General features: G+C 35.6%; 1 protein-coding gene across 7 annotated transcripts; it reads right to left on the reverse strand.

Annotated features, from left to right (window-relative positions):
• Positions 1-660: 660 nt before the first annotated feature.
• On the reverse strand, positions 661-13488 carry LOC141672352 (eukaryotic initiation factor 4A-2-like). 7 transcript variants are annotated; one of them, XR_012555474.1, is made up of 8 exons: positions 13376-13488; positions 5417-5507; positions 5142-5248; positions 4335-4765; positions 3391-4047; positions 1765-1830; positions 1539-1648; positions 661-1131 (listed from the first exon to the last, which is right to left on the reverse strand). XR_012555474.1 is itself a non-coding variant. In XM_074478926.1 (6 exons), exons 2-5 carry the CDS (start codon positions 5482-5484, stop codon positions 3412-3414), a joined length of 1242 nt encoding a protein of 413 aa, XP_074335027.1. In that variant the 5' UTR covers positions 5485-5507; positions 13376-13488; the 3' UTR covers positions 3140-3211; positions 3391-3411. The 7 variants fall into 7 exon arrangements, 2 of the variants coding, with proteins under 2 accessions (XP_074335027.1, XP_074335028.1); XR_012555472.1 differs by having other exon boundaries at positions 1747-1830; XR_012555473.1 differs by lacking the exon at positions 1539-1648 and having other exon boundaries at positions 661-831.
• Positions 13489-16180: the final 2692 nt, after the last annotated feature.

Here is a 16180-nt window from a genome sequence, read left to right on the forward strand (position 1 = left end):
CCACTCTAACCTATGCATAAATAGTTTGGCTAGTCAAGAGGATTGGAGATTCGAACTAACTTTTCGCCTATTAACTCAAGTGCTTTTTTATCTCCATCAGTTGTCACAACAATGTCAGCCAATTCATCTCCATCAGTTGTCACAACAAGATCAGCCAATTCAATTCAGAGGTAATCATTGAACAGATTCCGCCACAGCCATAAACCAGCTCTAAAACCCTTTTTCCTGCAACAATATGTTTATTCATTGCAAGGCCATGAGATGAGCTGACTCCCTTAGCATCAACCAGTTGATTTGCATGTGTGCTGGTTCTCTTTAGAAAGTACTTTTATCTTGAAACTCCAGTCTCTTTCATCGACCTCAATAATATAGAAGGAAGCAGCTTAAAAGACGAAAATCAGCTTTACCTGAGCTGATAAGTATTTGCATTTTGCAACCATTATAAGCAAATTCCCCATCCCTAATAGAAATAAAATAGTCATCTATCCTTTTAAAAGCCCGCTCTATCAAGTTTCCCTTTTAATCAGGACATGTTAAATAAGTGAACCAGAACTTTCAGTTTTATCATAATTTCATAATCATAAAAAGGGAAATGCAGTTGGCAAATAAGGATGAGAAAAAATTTGAAATGATTTTTACCTCGTCATTAGAACCAACATACCTAACATTTCAATAATTCCTTCAAAAATATCAATTACAGACTCAGTTACCGGCCATATCACTGTTATCAGACTTGGAACTCTCCTTCAAAAGGAGTTGACGTTGTAGCTTGTTTCAGTTTCAGTGGACGGATAAGTAGCTCAAACTGTTCAAGTGGCTTGAACCCATCGCCTGTGATTAGAAGACAGTTAACTCAGACTACAGAAAACATGCACTTATATTTTATCAGATCCAAAATATAAGAACATTACAGATATTTTCAGGTATCAAATAATATTACACCAAACATTTTAGCAAAGCGTAACCTAACAGATGTAACACAAAATTAAAGGGACTAAATATTTTAGGGACAGTAACAAGGAAAGCATAAATCAACCACTTAAAACAAACACTCATGCAACTTCTAAAGGTCTATCACTCTTCTACAACAGGCCGAAGCAGGAAAATAGAAATTTAAAGCATCGTATTTCTCTGAAACAGTAAGAAAAACAGGAAACAGAGAAATATATATTAAATGTAAGAATCTTTTACAGAAAAAAAAAACAAAAAAAGAAGAAGAAGGAAGCACGCGAAGAAGTGCATTACTCAAAGTGATAAACAGCCAAGAAGCAGAGACCAATAAAGAAGTTAAGAAAATAATATGACCAAACTAAAAAGAATAGAGCTTTATTGGGAAGATAATAGAAAATTACTTCCCATGCCTTGTCTTTTACATAGTTAACATAAGGAAGTAACAAAACTAATACAATTCATCAGTGAATCTTAGAAATGCAAAAACATAAGCAAGAAACCTAGTTTTCCTAATGACTACAACAGTAACCTATATTTATAGAAACTAACGCAATTAAAATCTAAAACATAATCACATACTGACCAACCTATTCACTACTATCTGTCATGAACTATTTTCCACTTGCTTGCAGCATAAACTGTGCTATTTGGTAACAAATCCATTTTCTTCGGCCAAAATTCCCAAGAACCTTTAGAACTGGGATTATGTATACAATTTGATATAAATGTGGTTTAGAAAGCAAAAAGAGAATGGTGGTTTAGAAGAGCTTATTCACACAAACATTAGAACCGTACAGGCCTGGACAATCACACCTTACAGCACCATCGCCTATGGCATAGAACTTCTCACTGATCATTGATCCTTAGAAGCAAGTTTTCCTGCCAATTAAACATACAGCTAGTGAAAAAATGCAAGCAGAACACACATTTTTTATGCAGAGATCCATACTAACTTGAGAGAATTTGATTCTGGCATTTTTTAAGGCTCATTGTTCAACAATTTAATCATAAGCAGGACAAAAACACTTGATATCAGTCACAAGGACAACAAATTTCCTCAAACATAAAATAGTTTCCTCACTAACTTGCCAATAAAATTATTTAAGCTGAAGATAAACAATTTGCATCTCTTCAATTATGCACTTCTCATCGCCTTCATTTTTTATATGTCATACACATCACATGAATTGAAGATAGACAGTGTGTTTAATGGACAATCATGTTCTAATGATTGTATCCAGAAAATAGTAACCACTACTGCTCAAAGTCGATCAAATTAATGGGAAAAATCAATTCACATTTTTTGGAACTACTGCTCTGCTTTCAAAAATTGCTCCATATTACAAGGTATCTAAATGGATTCCGAAATGTGATGATATTATAATTAGGCAAATTGATTTTGCTTTTGTGTTTTCTAGCTATATGCCTATCTAAAACAAATCCACATTATTTTTTCAGCAACAACTTAAAGCTGATGATAACTAACAATTATTAGATAAAATAATACACAGCGAGCACCTTGGATCTTCAACTTACACAATCAGGTGCCAGCCAAGTCTAATACTCTCGCTTTCTCAGGAAAAAAAAATTAGGTTAAGTAATTTAAATTAAACCGATTTCTGGAAAAACTAAGATTTTTAGTTAACAAAGAAAATAGCTATAGCAACTTAAAATTTGCCAAGAAAACTGATATTAATTTTCTTAAAAATAAAGAAAAGCCACACCCTTCACTAAATATCAATTGAAAAACGTAACATTACTTCTATTTCAACTACGAATCCTATTTGATGTAGGTAACAAACATGCTGTCATATTTTCTCAAAACGCTATTAGCCGCGGCAATGTCAAACTTACCACAGGAGGAAATGGATCAATAGATAACCATAGTAATACGTCGGTAACCAGCCAAAATTGAAATAAAAAAGACCACCTAGAACAATTCTTGAAGAGTAGCAAATGGAACACGGTATTCACTGGAGTCCGGTCCGAGTAACACAGACTAATACTAGAGGTGTCGATACATAGATCATAAATTAAGATATCACCGCGTCGAGTTTTTTTCACTTCTAACTTCACAGAAACTATAAACGTACAGGAGCAAGAAATCAAGAGAAATTACTTGCAAATTCTAAAGTATACAAGTTTCAAGCAGAATTACAAATAAAATCACACCTTTATAGAAATCAACTTGTGCAAAAACAGAGTTATTGAAATAAAAATCAGCTATTGAGCTCATTACAGCTGGTTCAAGCATCCCATACTGCACATTGTACGGAAAACATAGGATACATTTAAATTTACCAAAATTTGCAAATAGTAATATACAAGAAAATGCGCAAGGGTTGTCACGAATGAACAAAAGAAGTCCAAAATCCAACAGATTGTGTCAAGTAAACTCCGACTAGAAAGGACAGCAAGTAACTTTTTGAAGACATTTACCTCGTCACGTCAGTTCCCACACTAAAGAAGATCGGCAACATTTGCCGGCAGCTCCTCAACTACTACATTATAAAACCTCTGTATGTCTATCAGCATCCTGTCATCATCCTTGGTAACAAAGTTGATTGCAACACCCTTCCTTCCGAAACGTCCACTACGTCCAATCCGATGAAGATAGTTCTCTGGCTGAGTCGGTAGATCATAGTTAATCACAAGGGACACTTGCTGGACATCTATACCACGTGCCAAGAGATCAGTTGTAATAAGCACACGAGAAGAACCAGAGCGAAATTCACGCATAATTATATCTCTCGTATTCTGATCCATGTCTCCATGAGTGGCGGATACTGTGTGATCACGGCTGCGCATTTTGTCAGTCAGCCAATCAACCTTGCGCCTGGTATTGATGAAAATCACACTCTGGGTAATGGCCAAAGTCTCGTATAGATCACAGAGTGTTTCCAGTTTCCATTCCTCCTTGTCAACATTTACATAAAACTGTTTAATACCCTCTAGAGTAAGCTCATCTCTCTTTACGAGAATCCTCACAGGCTTATTCATAAATTTCCTAGTAATTTCAAGAGCCTCAGGAGGCATAGTGGCGGAGAAAACTCCAACCTGAACTTTCGGCGGTAACAACTGAAAGATATCGTAAATCTGCAAGAATAAAGAAAACATTTAAGTGATAGTGTTCTGAAATATAGCAGCTTCTACATTAATGAGAAAGCATTTAAATTACAATATCAGCCTAAAAGCAAGATGAGTCTAGCGAAATGATACAGCATTGACATATTATAAGGGAAAAAAACATAAATACTGTAATGCATTATGTACATATACAATTTATAAGCAGATATACGCTGGTAGAGTTGCATCAGATAGCCTATTAAATACAGCAACACCCACGAATTGATGGCCATACAGATCATAGGTAAGACAAATACCTGATCCTTGAAACCTCTTGAGAGCATTTCATCCGCTTCGTCGAGAACAAACATCTTCATGTAATCTGAACGAAGTGATTGTCTTCGCAACATGTCGAATACACGGCCAGGAGTACCAACCACGACATGAACTCCACTTGAGAGAATTCGCTGATCTTCGCGGACAACAGTTCCACCCACACAGGTATGAACCTTCACACCAAGATAGTCACCGAGTGCTCGCATAACCTTCTCAATTTGCTGTGCTAGTTCACGAGTGGGAGCAAGAACCAATGCTTGACATTCAACAACACCATAATCAAGCTGTTGCAAAACTCCAGAGCAAAAAGTTGCGGTTTTCCCGGTACCAGATTGTGCCTGTTGAATAACATCTAGCCCCTTGCAGAATGGAACAATTCCTCGCTGCTGGATTGCGGATGGCTTCTCAAAACCTTGGAAAATATAAAAACAAAAACACAAATTTGGACAATTCTATCAGTTTCTGCTTAACAGACAGTTGTTGAATGAGAATTGATGATAAATTAAGTTAGCTGGCACACGAAGAATTGGTGGTTCCAACACCCATGATCTAACAACCCGCAGAAAGTCCTAAAGGGGCTTTGAAAAACTCAAGCTAAAACTGGAAGAACGTTCCAGGGAATCATCATATTATTAATCAAGCAAACTGATGGGTAATTACTGCCAAGGCATAGATCTCAAAGTAGTTAAGAAAACTAGAGTATGTTCATTTAATCTCAGGAAGTCCTCGTCATACAATATTATAATATAGAGCACCATACAGAAAAAACAATTTAAAGTCTCTTCTACCATAAGCATAGATGCCCCTCAAAAGGTTTTCATGCAATCCCATAGCATCAAAACTGTCATAAACCTCATCATATGATGTGAAGAATTCTTCTCCCTCAGCACCAAGTCTGCTCCAATGAGTAGTTCATCAAGCGAAAGAGGAACATTGTTGTTAGCATCTCCAATTAAACACACAATTTTTTCATATAAAAATTAACAGAGTTGAGAAGAGAAACATAATGTGAGAAGAAATATTTATGGAGTAAAAACAATAACTGAAACCAAAGATCACTTACATCTCGGTCATTTTAGCGTCAAATTGACGTGCATCAAATTGAGAACCTTCAGGTGCAACTCCAGCCATGATTATGGTAAATATAAGAGAAGCTGAGAAGCACTTTCGTAAGATAAGGTAAAAAAGATCACATACAGATAGTACATACAACCCTCAGATGCACTACATGACTAATAAAACATATGACCAACCCAATGAAGGTTCGAGTAAATTTGTATCTCAAAGATGATATGTTTCGCAAAGTGGAAAAGTTGTATGATCATAATCCAATCTAGCTGAGACTACTAGCACGATAATACAAAGTGCATCTATATAAGCTGATTAATTTTTTTTTTTTATAAAGAAAAGTGCAAAAATTACAATAAGTAAAAATTTCACAATGAAAGAAAAAGAACTAAATTGTTGGATCACGACTAGTGCATTTTCAAGGTTGAACACCAAAACATGTAATGGTATATACATAATAGAATATTTAAAATAATTAGGATTTTCTACTTGAACTGTTCTAAAATTTAGGAAAATAAATTAAAAATAATAATAATAAGGAAAAGGTCACTCCATAGTCCATACCACATGTTTCAGAGTTATTAAACGAAAGAAAGTTCTACCTTTAAAATGTCCAATACTTTTAAAAGCTGAATAATACTGCATACTTACACGCCGAGAGTAAACCAAGCCAAATTAGTATTTAAACAGATAACTTGGGAAACTGAAAATGGAAAACACAACACCCAAGCAGCTTCGGCCACTTGCAGAAGAAAAAAGAGAGAAGGACATATGCTAAACATAAGGGTGGTTTAGCATAATAGATTGACCAGAAAACAATTTACAACCAACCATAATCAGTAGGGCTCCAGAACTCCACTGTTTATAGCACTTCGTGAGTAGTGACTTTTAAAATATTTAGTGAGGGCAAAAACCATTCAATTATTATTTTTATTTTGTTATAAGTACCAGCTGCTACCTTACTAACTGCATCCTCAGCTACAAGTCTACAACATATCTCAACATCAAGAAAAAGAATAAGAGGATGATGTAGCCATAGGCCCATAAACTAGTCATTTTCAAGCATCCACATATTATTAGTTCTTCGTCCAAAATAGGTACACAACACTGCAGAAAAACCTCTCTATACACCATTACCAGAATACGCGTCCCAATTCTAAATCAATAACGTAATCTTTCTACAAGCGCATCTAATCGCGCCACACGCAGAAATTGCCAAAAAAAAACACACACATCACAATCTACTTCAAATGCTTAAAATCCTCCTAGCATACTCCAATCCAAACCTTTAGCAATCATTTTCCAACTATAACTACAGTACTAAGTTATACTATAATCCATACAAATATTTTTCCAATCCTCAATCCATGCAAGATTAAAACTTAAATAGTACATATCCACTGAAAAATGACTTCTTTAAGTAAAAATTTCAACTTTGATCAAATTAAATCATCAAACCAGTAACAAGAACTTCAATCCAAATAAACCCACATAAAAAGTTACCAACTTTATTACAATCAACCCAAATTACTGTGAAAACAATCTGCGATTAATACAAATAATCAAACAAGTGTGTGCGTGAGTAAACGAAATCAAACGGAGGAAGAAAAGATATAAACAGAAGAGAGATCCTCGAGTCCAGTTGAAACTGTCTCCTTAAAGCTATTTCGCCTCTCACCGTATGTGCGAGTCGATAGCCTCCCAGGATAAAACGAGATAGCGGCGGCGTTACGGATAACGAGCACCTTCAGCGAGCTTGAACGGGCACGAAACTATCACCGAGAGAGAGAGATTTGTGTTTAGAGACAAATATGTTTTTGGTGTGTCTAACCCTAACGCCTTAGAGGTGTTTATATAGGTGTAGATAGACTTGTGCGCTACTCTTTTCCATAATTAAATATCATTAATTATGGAATCGGTGTAATACTTGCAAGCTACTATATTCCATAAATAATCTGAAACAGAATCAGATTGAATATATCAAGACATACACCATATCAATTAATCTGAAACAAAATCAAATTAATTTATGCCATAATATTTGAGCCAAATTCTAATGGAAAATAATAATTTCCATTATTAAGAGAATATCATCATATCTCACACATCTTTTAGTCATAATGCTCAAAAATATGACTTACCAATATGGGACTTATACCCATATTTTCCAACAATCCCCCACATGGGTGAGATTGGTAATCTTAGTAGCACACACCAGACAGACAGACAGACACGGAGTTTGACTTGGTGATAGTTTCTTCGATCAGATATAGCATACGATAGGTAGAGAATGCTCCTTGAACCTTCGCTCGAGTAAGCATACCGACTTTACTGGTAGACAGTAGACGTGCTTGTCCTTGAACTGTTCGACCGTTTATGTAAACGATGATATACTTATCACTATATCGTTTCTGACTCGTTCAGCTCTCATGAGTATGTCCATTTTGGCCATGGAACATCGTCCTGGTTCTGCAGAAGTTTCTAAAGAATTGTGCCTCGCAATTCTCCTTTGAAGCGGCCCCACTTCTCTCCCACATAGGTGATCTTTATCTTATAGAGTAACCCGCGTTTACTCAACTGAATTCCATGCGTTCACTCCTGAGCTCCACGTATTCATCAAAGATCATTAAAGGCTCAAAGCTTAACCTCGTACCTTACGGGTCTCACTGTTTCCTCATCATAGGAACAGGCCAGGGGTTACCCCCACAGTGATTTGGTCATCATGATTTAGTTGTCCCATTGAACCAAGTTCTTGGGATCTCCAGTCAGCAATGGTTGGGTGTCCACCATGATGCCGTTAAGCAATAGGCTTAAGGCCCATCCCTCTCGATGATTTCTCAACCACTTCTCTTGATAACCCTTTGGTTAGTGGATCCGCGATATTATCCTTTGATGGTATATAGTCAATAGTGATAATTCCGGTTGAGATCAATTGTCTAATGGAACTGTGTCATCGTCGTATATGACGAGACTTTCCATTATACATCGTGCTCTGTGCTCTGCCAATAGCGGATTGACTATCACAGTGAATCCCTATTGCAGTTACAGGCTTTGGCCATCTTGGAATATCCTCCAGAAACTGACGTAGATATTCAGCCTCTTCGGCGCATTTATCTAGTGCCACAAACTCAGCTTCCATCGTGGAATGAGTTATCACCGTTTGTTTTGAGGATTTCCATGATATTGCCGCTCCAGCTAATGTAAACACATAGCCACTCGTAGACTTAAGTGCTTTCTTGCTAGATATCCAATTTGCGTCAGTATATCCTTCTAATACTGCTGGGTATCTGCCATAGTGCAGTCCATAGTCTCGAGTTCCCCTCAAGTACCTTAGTACCCTTATAATCGCTTTCCAGTGATCAGCTCCCGGATTACTCGTAAACCTACTCAACTTGCTAATTGAGTATGCAATGTCTGGTCTTGTACAACTCATGAGGTACATCAGACTACCAATTATCCTCGAGTATTCCAATTGGGAAACAGCTACACCTTTGTTCTTGGATAGGTGCAAAGTCATATCTACAGGTGTCCTAGCTTTCTCAAAGTCATCCTTAAGAAACTTCTCAAGGATCTTGTCAACATAATGTGGTTGACTTAATGCGAGACCCTCTGATGTTCTAGAAATTTGAATTCCCAGAATTACATTTGCTAGTCCCATATCTTTCATGTCGAACCTTGATTTCAACATGTCCTTTGTAGATTTGATAACTTTATCATTGCTTCCAGCAATAAGTAGATCATCTACATATAGTGTCATCATGACATAGCCATTGTCATTCTCCTTGACATAGCTGTTCTCGTTATCCTTGTAATAGGCACAGCTATCACATTCATTGATTTTGAAACCATTGGCCAGCACGACCTCATCAAATTTTTCATGCCATTTCATAGGCGCTTGTTTCAAACCATACAATGATTTCACCAATCTACACACTTTCCTTTCTTGTCCTGGGACAACAAACCCTTCAGGTTGTTCCATATAGATTTCTTCATCTATGTCTCCATTTAGGAAAGCTGTTTTCACATCCATTTGATGTACAGTTAGATTACGCATTGCAGCAATAGCAAACATCATCCTTATGGACGTTATTCTCGTTACAGGAGAATATGTATCAAAGTAATCAAGGCCTTTTTGTTGCTTGTATCCTTTAATTACAAGTCTGGCCTTATACTTATCAATAGTGCCATCAGTTTTCAACTTCTTCTTGAAAACCCACTTGCTACCTAATGGTTTGCAACCAGTTGGCAAGTCCACTAATTCCCAAGTATGATTTTGCATAATTGAATCAACTTCATTCTTGATGGCCTCTTTCCACATAGGTCCATCAGGTGAGGTAACCGCCTCCTTATAAGTTTTTGGGTCACCTTCTTCGAGCAAATAGGTCATAAAATCAGACCCATAGGATTTCTCTGTTCGTTGTCTTTTGCTCCTTCTCACTACCCCCACATTTTCGTCTTCACTTTCGTCACTCTCATTATCGTCATCTACAGACTCATGAGATCGTTTAGACGTCGTAGGTTGTTGGTTTCCTGGATTACAGGGAAACATCGTCTCAAAAAATGAGGCATTTCTTGATTCCATAATGGTATTCTTTTGAATATCAGGAATCTTGGATTCATGAACAAGAAACCGATATGCAGTGCTGTGTGGAGGATATCCGATGAAGACACAATTCACAGTCTTAGGACCTATCTTCACCTTCTTCGGTGTAGGGATCAGTACCTTTGCAAGGCACCCCCACACTTTCAGGTGTTGGTAACTTGGTTTCTTTTTCTTCCACATTTCATAAGGACTTACATCCTTATTCTTGCGCATCATAATATTTAAAATATTATTTGCGCTTAAGATGGCTTCTCCCCACATCGATTGTGGGAGCCCAGAGCTTAACAACATCGCATTCATCATCTCTTTCAGAGTGCGATTCTTCCTTTCAGCCACACCATTTGACTGAGGGGAGTATGGTGCAGTGACCTCATGGATTATACCATGTTGTGAACAGAATTCCCCAAACGGTTCAACATATTCACCTCCACGATCACTTCGTATCGTTTTGATTTTCTCAGTTTGTTGTGTCTCAACTTCTTCCTTATAGATTTTAAATTTATCTATAGCTTCGTCTTTGCTTTTCAACAAATATACATAGCAGTATTTTGTACAATCATCAATGAATGTAATAAAATACTTGTTTCCTCCTCTTGTTGGAGCGAATTTTAAATCACATATGTCGCTATGTATTAGGTCTAGCACTTTGGTGTTCCTTTCCACACGTTTAAATGATGATCTCGTTAATTTTGCCTCAACACAAGTCTCACACTTATGTTTTGGATCGATAGTAAGTTTAGGTATGTATTCTTTTGCACTTAAACGTCGTAAAGTGTCATAATTTACATGTCCTAATCTAGCATGCCATAAATTAGGAGACTCAAGCAAGTAAGCAGAAGAATTCTTCATTTCATTATCGTCCTTAACGGACATTATATTGAGATTAAAAAGCCCATCAGTTAAATAACCCTTGCCTACAAACATACCACTCTTAGACAAAATAACTTTATCTGACTCTATTACAATGCGAAAGCCATGCTTATTCAACAGAGAACCAGACACAAGGTTCTTGCGAATATCAGGCACATAAAGTACATTCTTCAAAGTCAGATTCTTCCCAGAGGTCATCTTCAGGATCACCGTGCCTTCACCCTCAATGGTAGAAGTTGCTGAATTCCCCATGTAGAGTTTCTCACCAGCATCGGAAGCTTTGAGGCTAGAGAAAACCGCCTTGTCTGAGCAAACATGCCTAGTAGCACCAGTATCAATCCACCATTCACGTGGATTAGAACCGACCAGGTTCACTTCAGAGACCGTAGCACAGAGGTCTATGTCACCCATCTCCTTGGAGATATTCTCTACCATGTTTGCTTCTTTCTTCTTGTTGGGCTTCTTGGGCTTCTTGCAGTCAGAAGACCTATGACCAACTTTATCACAGTTGTAGCACTTCCCTTGAAATTTCGACTTCGAAATCCCTCCCTTGGGTGCCAGCTTTGCCCCTTTACCAGAATTAGCCTTCTTGGGCTTGGAGCTTTGAGCATGCTCCACCATGTTTGCCTTCTCAGTGGCAACGTTAACTTTCTTCTCGGACCCTCTGTTGTCTTCTTCAATACGAAGTCTAACAATAAGATCCTCCATAGACATCTCCTTTCGCTTGTGCTTAAGGTAGTTCTTGAAATCTTTCCATCCAGGTGGAAGCTTTTCAATAACAGCAGCAACTTGGAAAGACTCACTTATGACCATTCCCTCAGCATGAATGTCATGAATGATCACCTGCAGTTCCTGCACCTGACTGACCACAGTCTTAGAGTCTGCCATCTTATAATCAAGAAAGCGGCCAACAATCCACTTCTTTGCCCCAGCGTCCTCGGTTTTATACTTATGGTCAAGTGACTCCCATAAGACCTTAGCTGTTGGCTTTGCGCTGTATACGTTATACAACGAGTCAGACAAACAATTTAACACATAGTTCCGACAGATGTAGTCGGAGTGCTTCCAAGCATCAGCAGCATACACAGTCTGCATGTTACTCTCAGCAGTGAGCAACGGTGGTTCTTCCTTAAGGAAGCGATCCATATGCAACGTGATCAGATAAAAGTGCATCTTTTGTTGCCAACGTTTGAAGTTCGTTCCGTTGAACTTCTCAGGTTTTTCAGCATGTGCAGCAGGCACAGTTGGCATAACAGGTGCAGCAGGCACCACGGGTGGAACAGATGGTACGTGCGTCTGTACTACAGGTGTATGCACACCAGTAGGCACCGCAGGTATGATCGGAGGAGTGAATCCTGCCGATATCTGTCCAAGAGGAACACTAAACTGTCCAATGACAGTGTGTCCCACAGGCACATGTCCCGAAGGCACATGTCCCGAAGGCACATGTCCAACAGGCGTTTGACCCCCATCAGATCGTACGATCCGTGCGTTAGGGTTAATCGGCTGCTGGTGAACCCCATCAGATCCAGTGATCTGTGCGTTGGGATCAGCCGTCATGTTCATCGAATCGTTCACAGTTTGGTTCTCCATCGATCTGTTACTCAACAAAACAAGCAGATACAGATGTATCAGTCACAGATGTATATAAAATAAATAGCTTTAAGATTGTGAAAACAATCTGCGATTAATACAAATAATCAAACAAGTGTGTGCGTGAGTAAACGAAATCAAACGGAGGAAGAAAAGATATAAACAGAAGAGAGATCCTCGAGTCCAGTTGAAACTGTCTCCTTAAAGCTATTTCGCCTCTCACCGTATGTGCGAGTCGATAGCCTCCCAGGATAAAACGAGGTAGCGGCGGCGTTACGGATAACGAGCACCTTCAGCGAGCTTGAACGGGCACGAAACTATCACCGAGAGAGAGAGATTTGTGTTTAGAGACGAATATGTTTTTGGTGTGTCTAACCCTAACGCCTTAGAGGTGTTTATATAGGTGTAGATAGACTTGTGCGCTACTCTTTTCCATAATTAAATATCATTAATTATGGAATCGGTGTAATACTTGCAAGCTACTCTATTCCATAAATAATCTGAAACAGAATCAGATTGAATATATCAAGACATACACCATATCAATTAATCTGAAACAAAATCAAATTAATTTATGCCATAATATTTGAGCCAAATTCTAATGGAAAATAATAATTTCCATTATTAAGAGAATATCATCATATCTCACACATCTTTTAGTCATAATGCTCAAAAATATGACTTACCAATATGGGACTTATACCCATATTTTCCAACAATTACTTCATACCCAACAAGGAAAAACCCAATAAAAAGTTAAAAAATTGAAGATTAGACAAGTTTACTAAAACCCAAATATCATAGAACCAAAAAGCTACAACCAATTCAGATAAACACATCAAACTGTGCAAACATATGTGTGTGTATATGTGTGATTGAATTACTTACTATATTGCAGAGAGATGTTAAAGAGAGAGTGATCAGAGGATTGAGTTGAAATTTTTTGCAAGAGAATTATACAAACTTGACTAGTTTGAAGACTGCCACTATGGACACAGTACTCAGATATTGCTTTTTAAATAAATTAATAATTAAAATTTATTTTATTTTTTTAAAAATATTGATAACTTTTAAAAGAATTTTTCGAAAATTTGAACAAAGAATTTACATAAAACTAGCTCTACGACAATACTTTACATTGTACTAATTGAAACTATTTTCGTGTAATTGTTAATGATATATTTATGTTGTTAAATAACGGATGAATAATTTATTTGCTTATGCATATGAGCACGAGTGATTGCGTTATGTTTGAAATGGTGTATTCGTCGGAGAAAGTAATAAATTATGTTAATATACATTTTTTGTCATTTGATAATTAAATGGTATTTGTCATATGTTAATATTTAGAAAGTAAAATAAATGCAAGTGATATATATGTGTGTCTATCGATAACTCTAAATATAAAATAATTATTAATTTGTTTTTAATTATTTACTATGTTTATGTGTTAGAAATGTGATTGATGAGCATATTATATAGGTAATTGACCTCAGTACTAGTACTGTATGTTTACTCACTGAATAATATATGATACTCTCTGTTCCAATAACATCTATTTTGGGATGTTCCTACAAATTGTTAACAATTTCTAAAATAATATATTATCTTTATAATGGCTCCAAAATTACCCCATTTTTCTTAATTTTTCTTCAACATAATTCATTTTCTTAATTTCCGTGTCTAATAATGATGTTAACAACATATGGGACGGTGGAAGTATATGATACTTCTTCTGTCCTCCTATGTAGTATATATTGGGGGATGAGTGTTCGACACGCATTTTAAGGCTCCTTCAAAATATAGTTTCGTACATAGTTTTTAATTTTTTTTTTCTGAATAAAAAATTTGTTGTCTAAAGTTTAATACAAAAAAAGAAAAATTTAAAAATAAATTATGAAAATATACTTTATATTCACCTTAAAGTGTGTGTCGGGTATTGAAAAAAATTGTATACAATTAGATGGGACAAATGGAGTACATGCCATAAAATGATTAAAGTGAAGTATAAATCGTACATACATGTATAAATAGTTTATTTTATTTTTTATTTCATTGAATTTAATATAACCTTTCGTCATTTCATTATGTTGGAGGACGAGGCTAGATTGATGACAAATAAGAATATACGAGTGTGTGTGTCCCCGTATTAACTTATATTTATGTATATATTTATTGTATGTATGTATGTATGTATGCATATATTAATTATACAACAATTGATAATTTTTAATAAAGGAATGACACGGTGAATTAAATATTACATAGATTTTAATGTAGGGTATAATTGTCATATGAATTAATTTACTCAACAAACCCCCCAACGACGTTAACAACCTAGGGGACGATGGGAGTATATGATATATGTCACATAATTATAAATATTGAAGTTTAAATTGTACATATGTGTATAAATAATTTATTTTATTTTTTATTTTATATAATTCAATATAATATTTGGTCATTTCATTGTGCTGGAGAACGATGTTAAATTGATGACAAATAAGAATATATAAGTATGTATTTATGTATGTATATGTATGTATATGTGTGTGTGTGTGTGAATGTATGCATGTATGCATGCATGTATATATATATATGTATGTATGCATGCATGCATGCATGTATTAATTTATATATTTTTATATATTTATTGTATACATGTATGCATGTATATATATATATATATATTAATATATGTATGCACATATTAATTATACAGTAATTAATAATTTTAATAAATGAATGATGGGGTGAAATAAATATTATATAGATATTAATGTAAGGATATAATGGTCATATTAATTAAATTGCTCATTAAACCCCGCTCTTGTATCATTTAATATGTGTTTTTGTGTTAGAAATGTGATTGATGAGTCATACTATATAGGCAATGACGTGAATACCGTAAGTTTACTCACTGAATGACATATGATGCTCTTTGTCCCAATAACTTTCTATTTTGGGATGTTCCAAAAAATTGTTAAAATTTCTAAAATAGCATATTATCTTTATAATGGCTCCAAAATTTACCCCTGATGTCTTAGTTTTTTTCAACATAATTCATTTTTTTAATCTCTGTGTCTTAACAACGATATTAACAACCTATGAGATGGTGAGAATATATGATACATGTCATAGAATGATTAATAGTGAAGTATAAATCGTATATATTTGTATAAATAATTAATTTTATTTTTTATTTCATTGAATTTAATATGATATTTCGTCATTTCATTATGTTGGAGGACGAGGTTATATATATATATATAGGCTGTTCAAATAAAAATCTGTCTTAAAATAAAAATTAGAAACTAAGGTCCAACCCATTAAAATTTATGTTACCCAACATCTTCCATTCTGTCAGCTCAGTACTCTCCTTTATCAATAGTCGTGACATAATACATACAATATATACACACACAACTAATCAACTACTGCTTCATTCTTCTATCACAGACTTATCATAAATATACGTAAAATAACTCAATCTTTATCATAAATCGACAATTTACACAAATTGTTCATCAACTCTTCTGAGATTGAACTGAAATCACTGTTTTATATTACACAAATTACTGAAATACCGGGTAAACACTAAAATCATTATTTTCTATCACAGAAATCACTAATGTGTGCTATTAAAATCACTAATTTATATTGTAAAAATCATTAAAAATTGATACATAGTTA

Source organism: Apium graveolens, chromosome 7, assembly GCF_009905375.1.
Source record: "Apium graveolens cultivar Ventura chromosome 7, ASM990537v1, whole genome shotgun sequence".
In the NCBI taxonomy this organism is placed as follows: Eukaryota; Viridiplantae; Streptophyta; class Magnoliopsida; order Apiales; family Apiaceae; genus Apium; species Apium graveolens.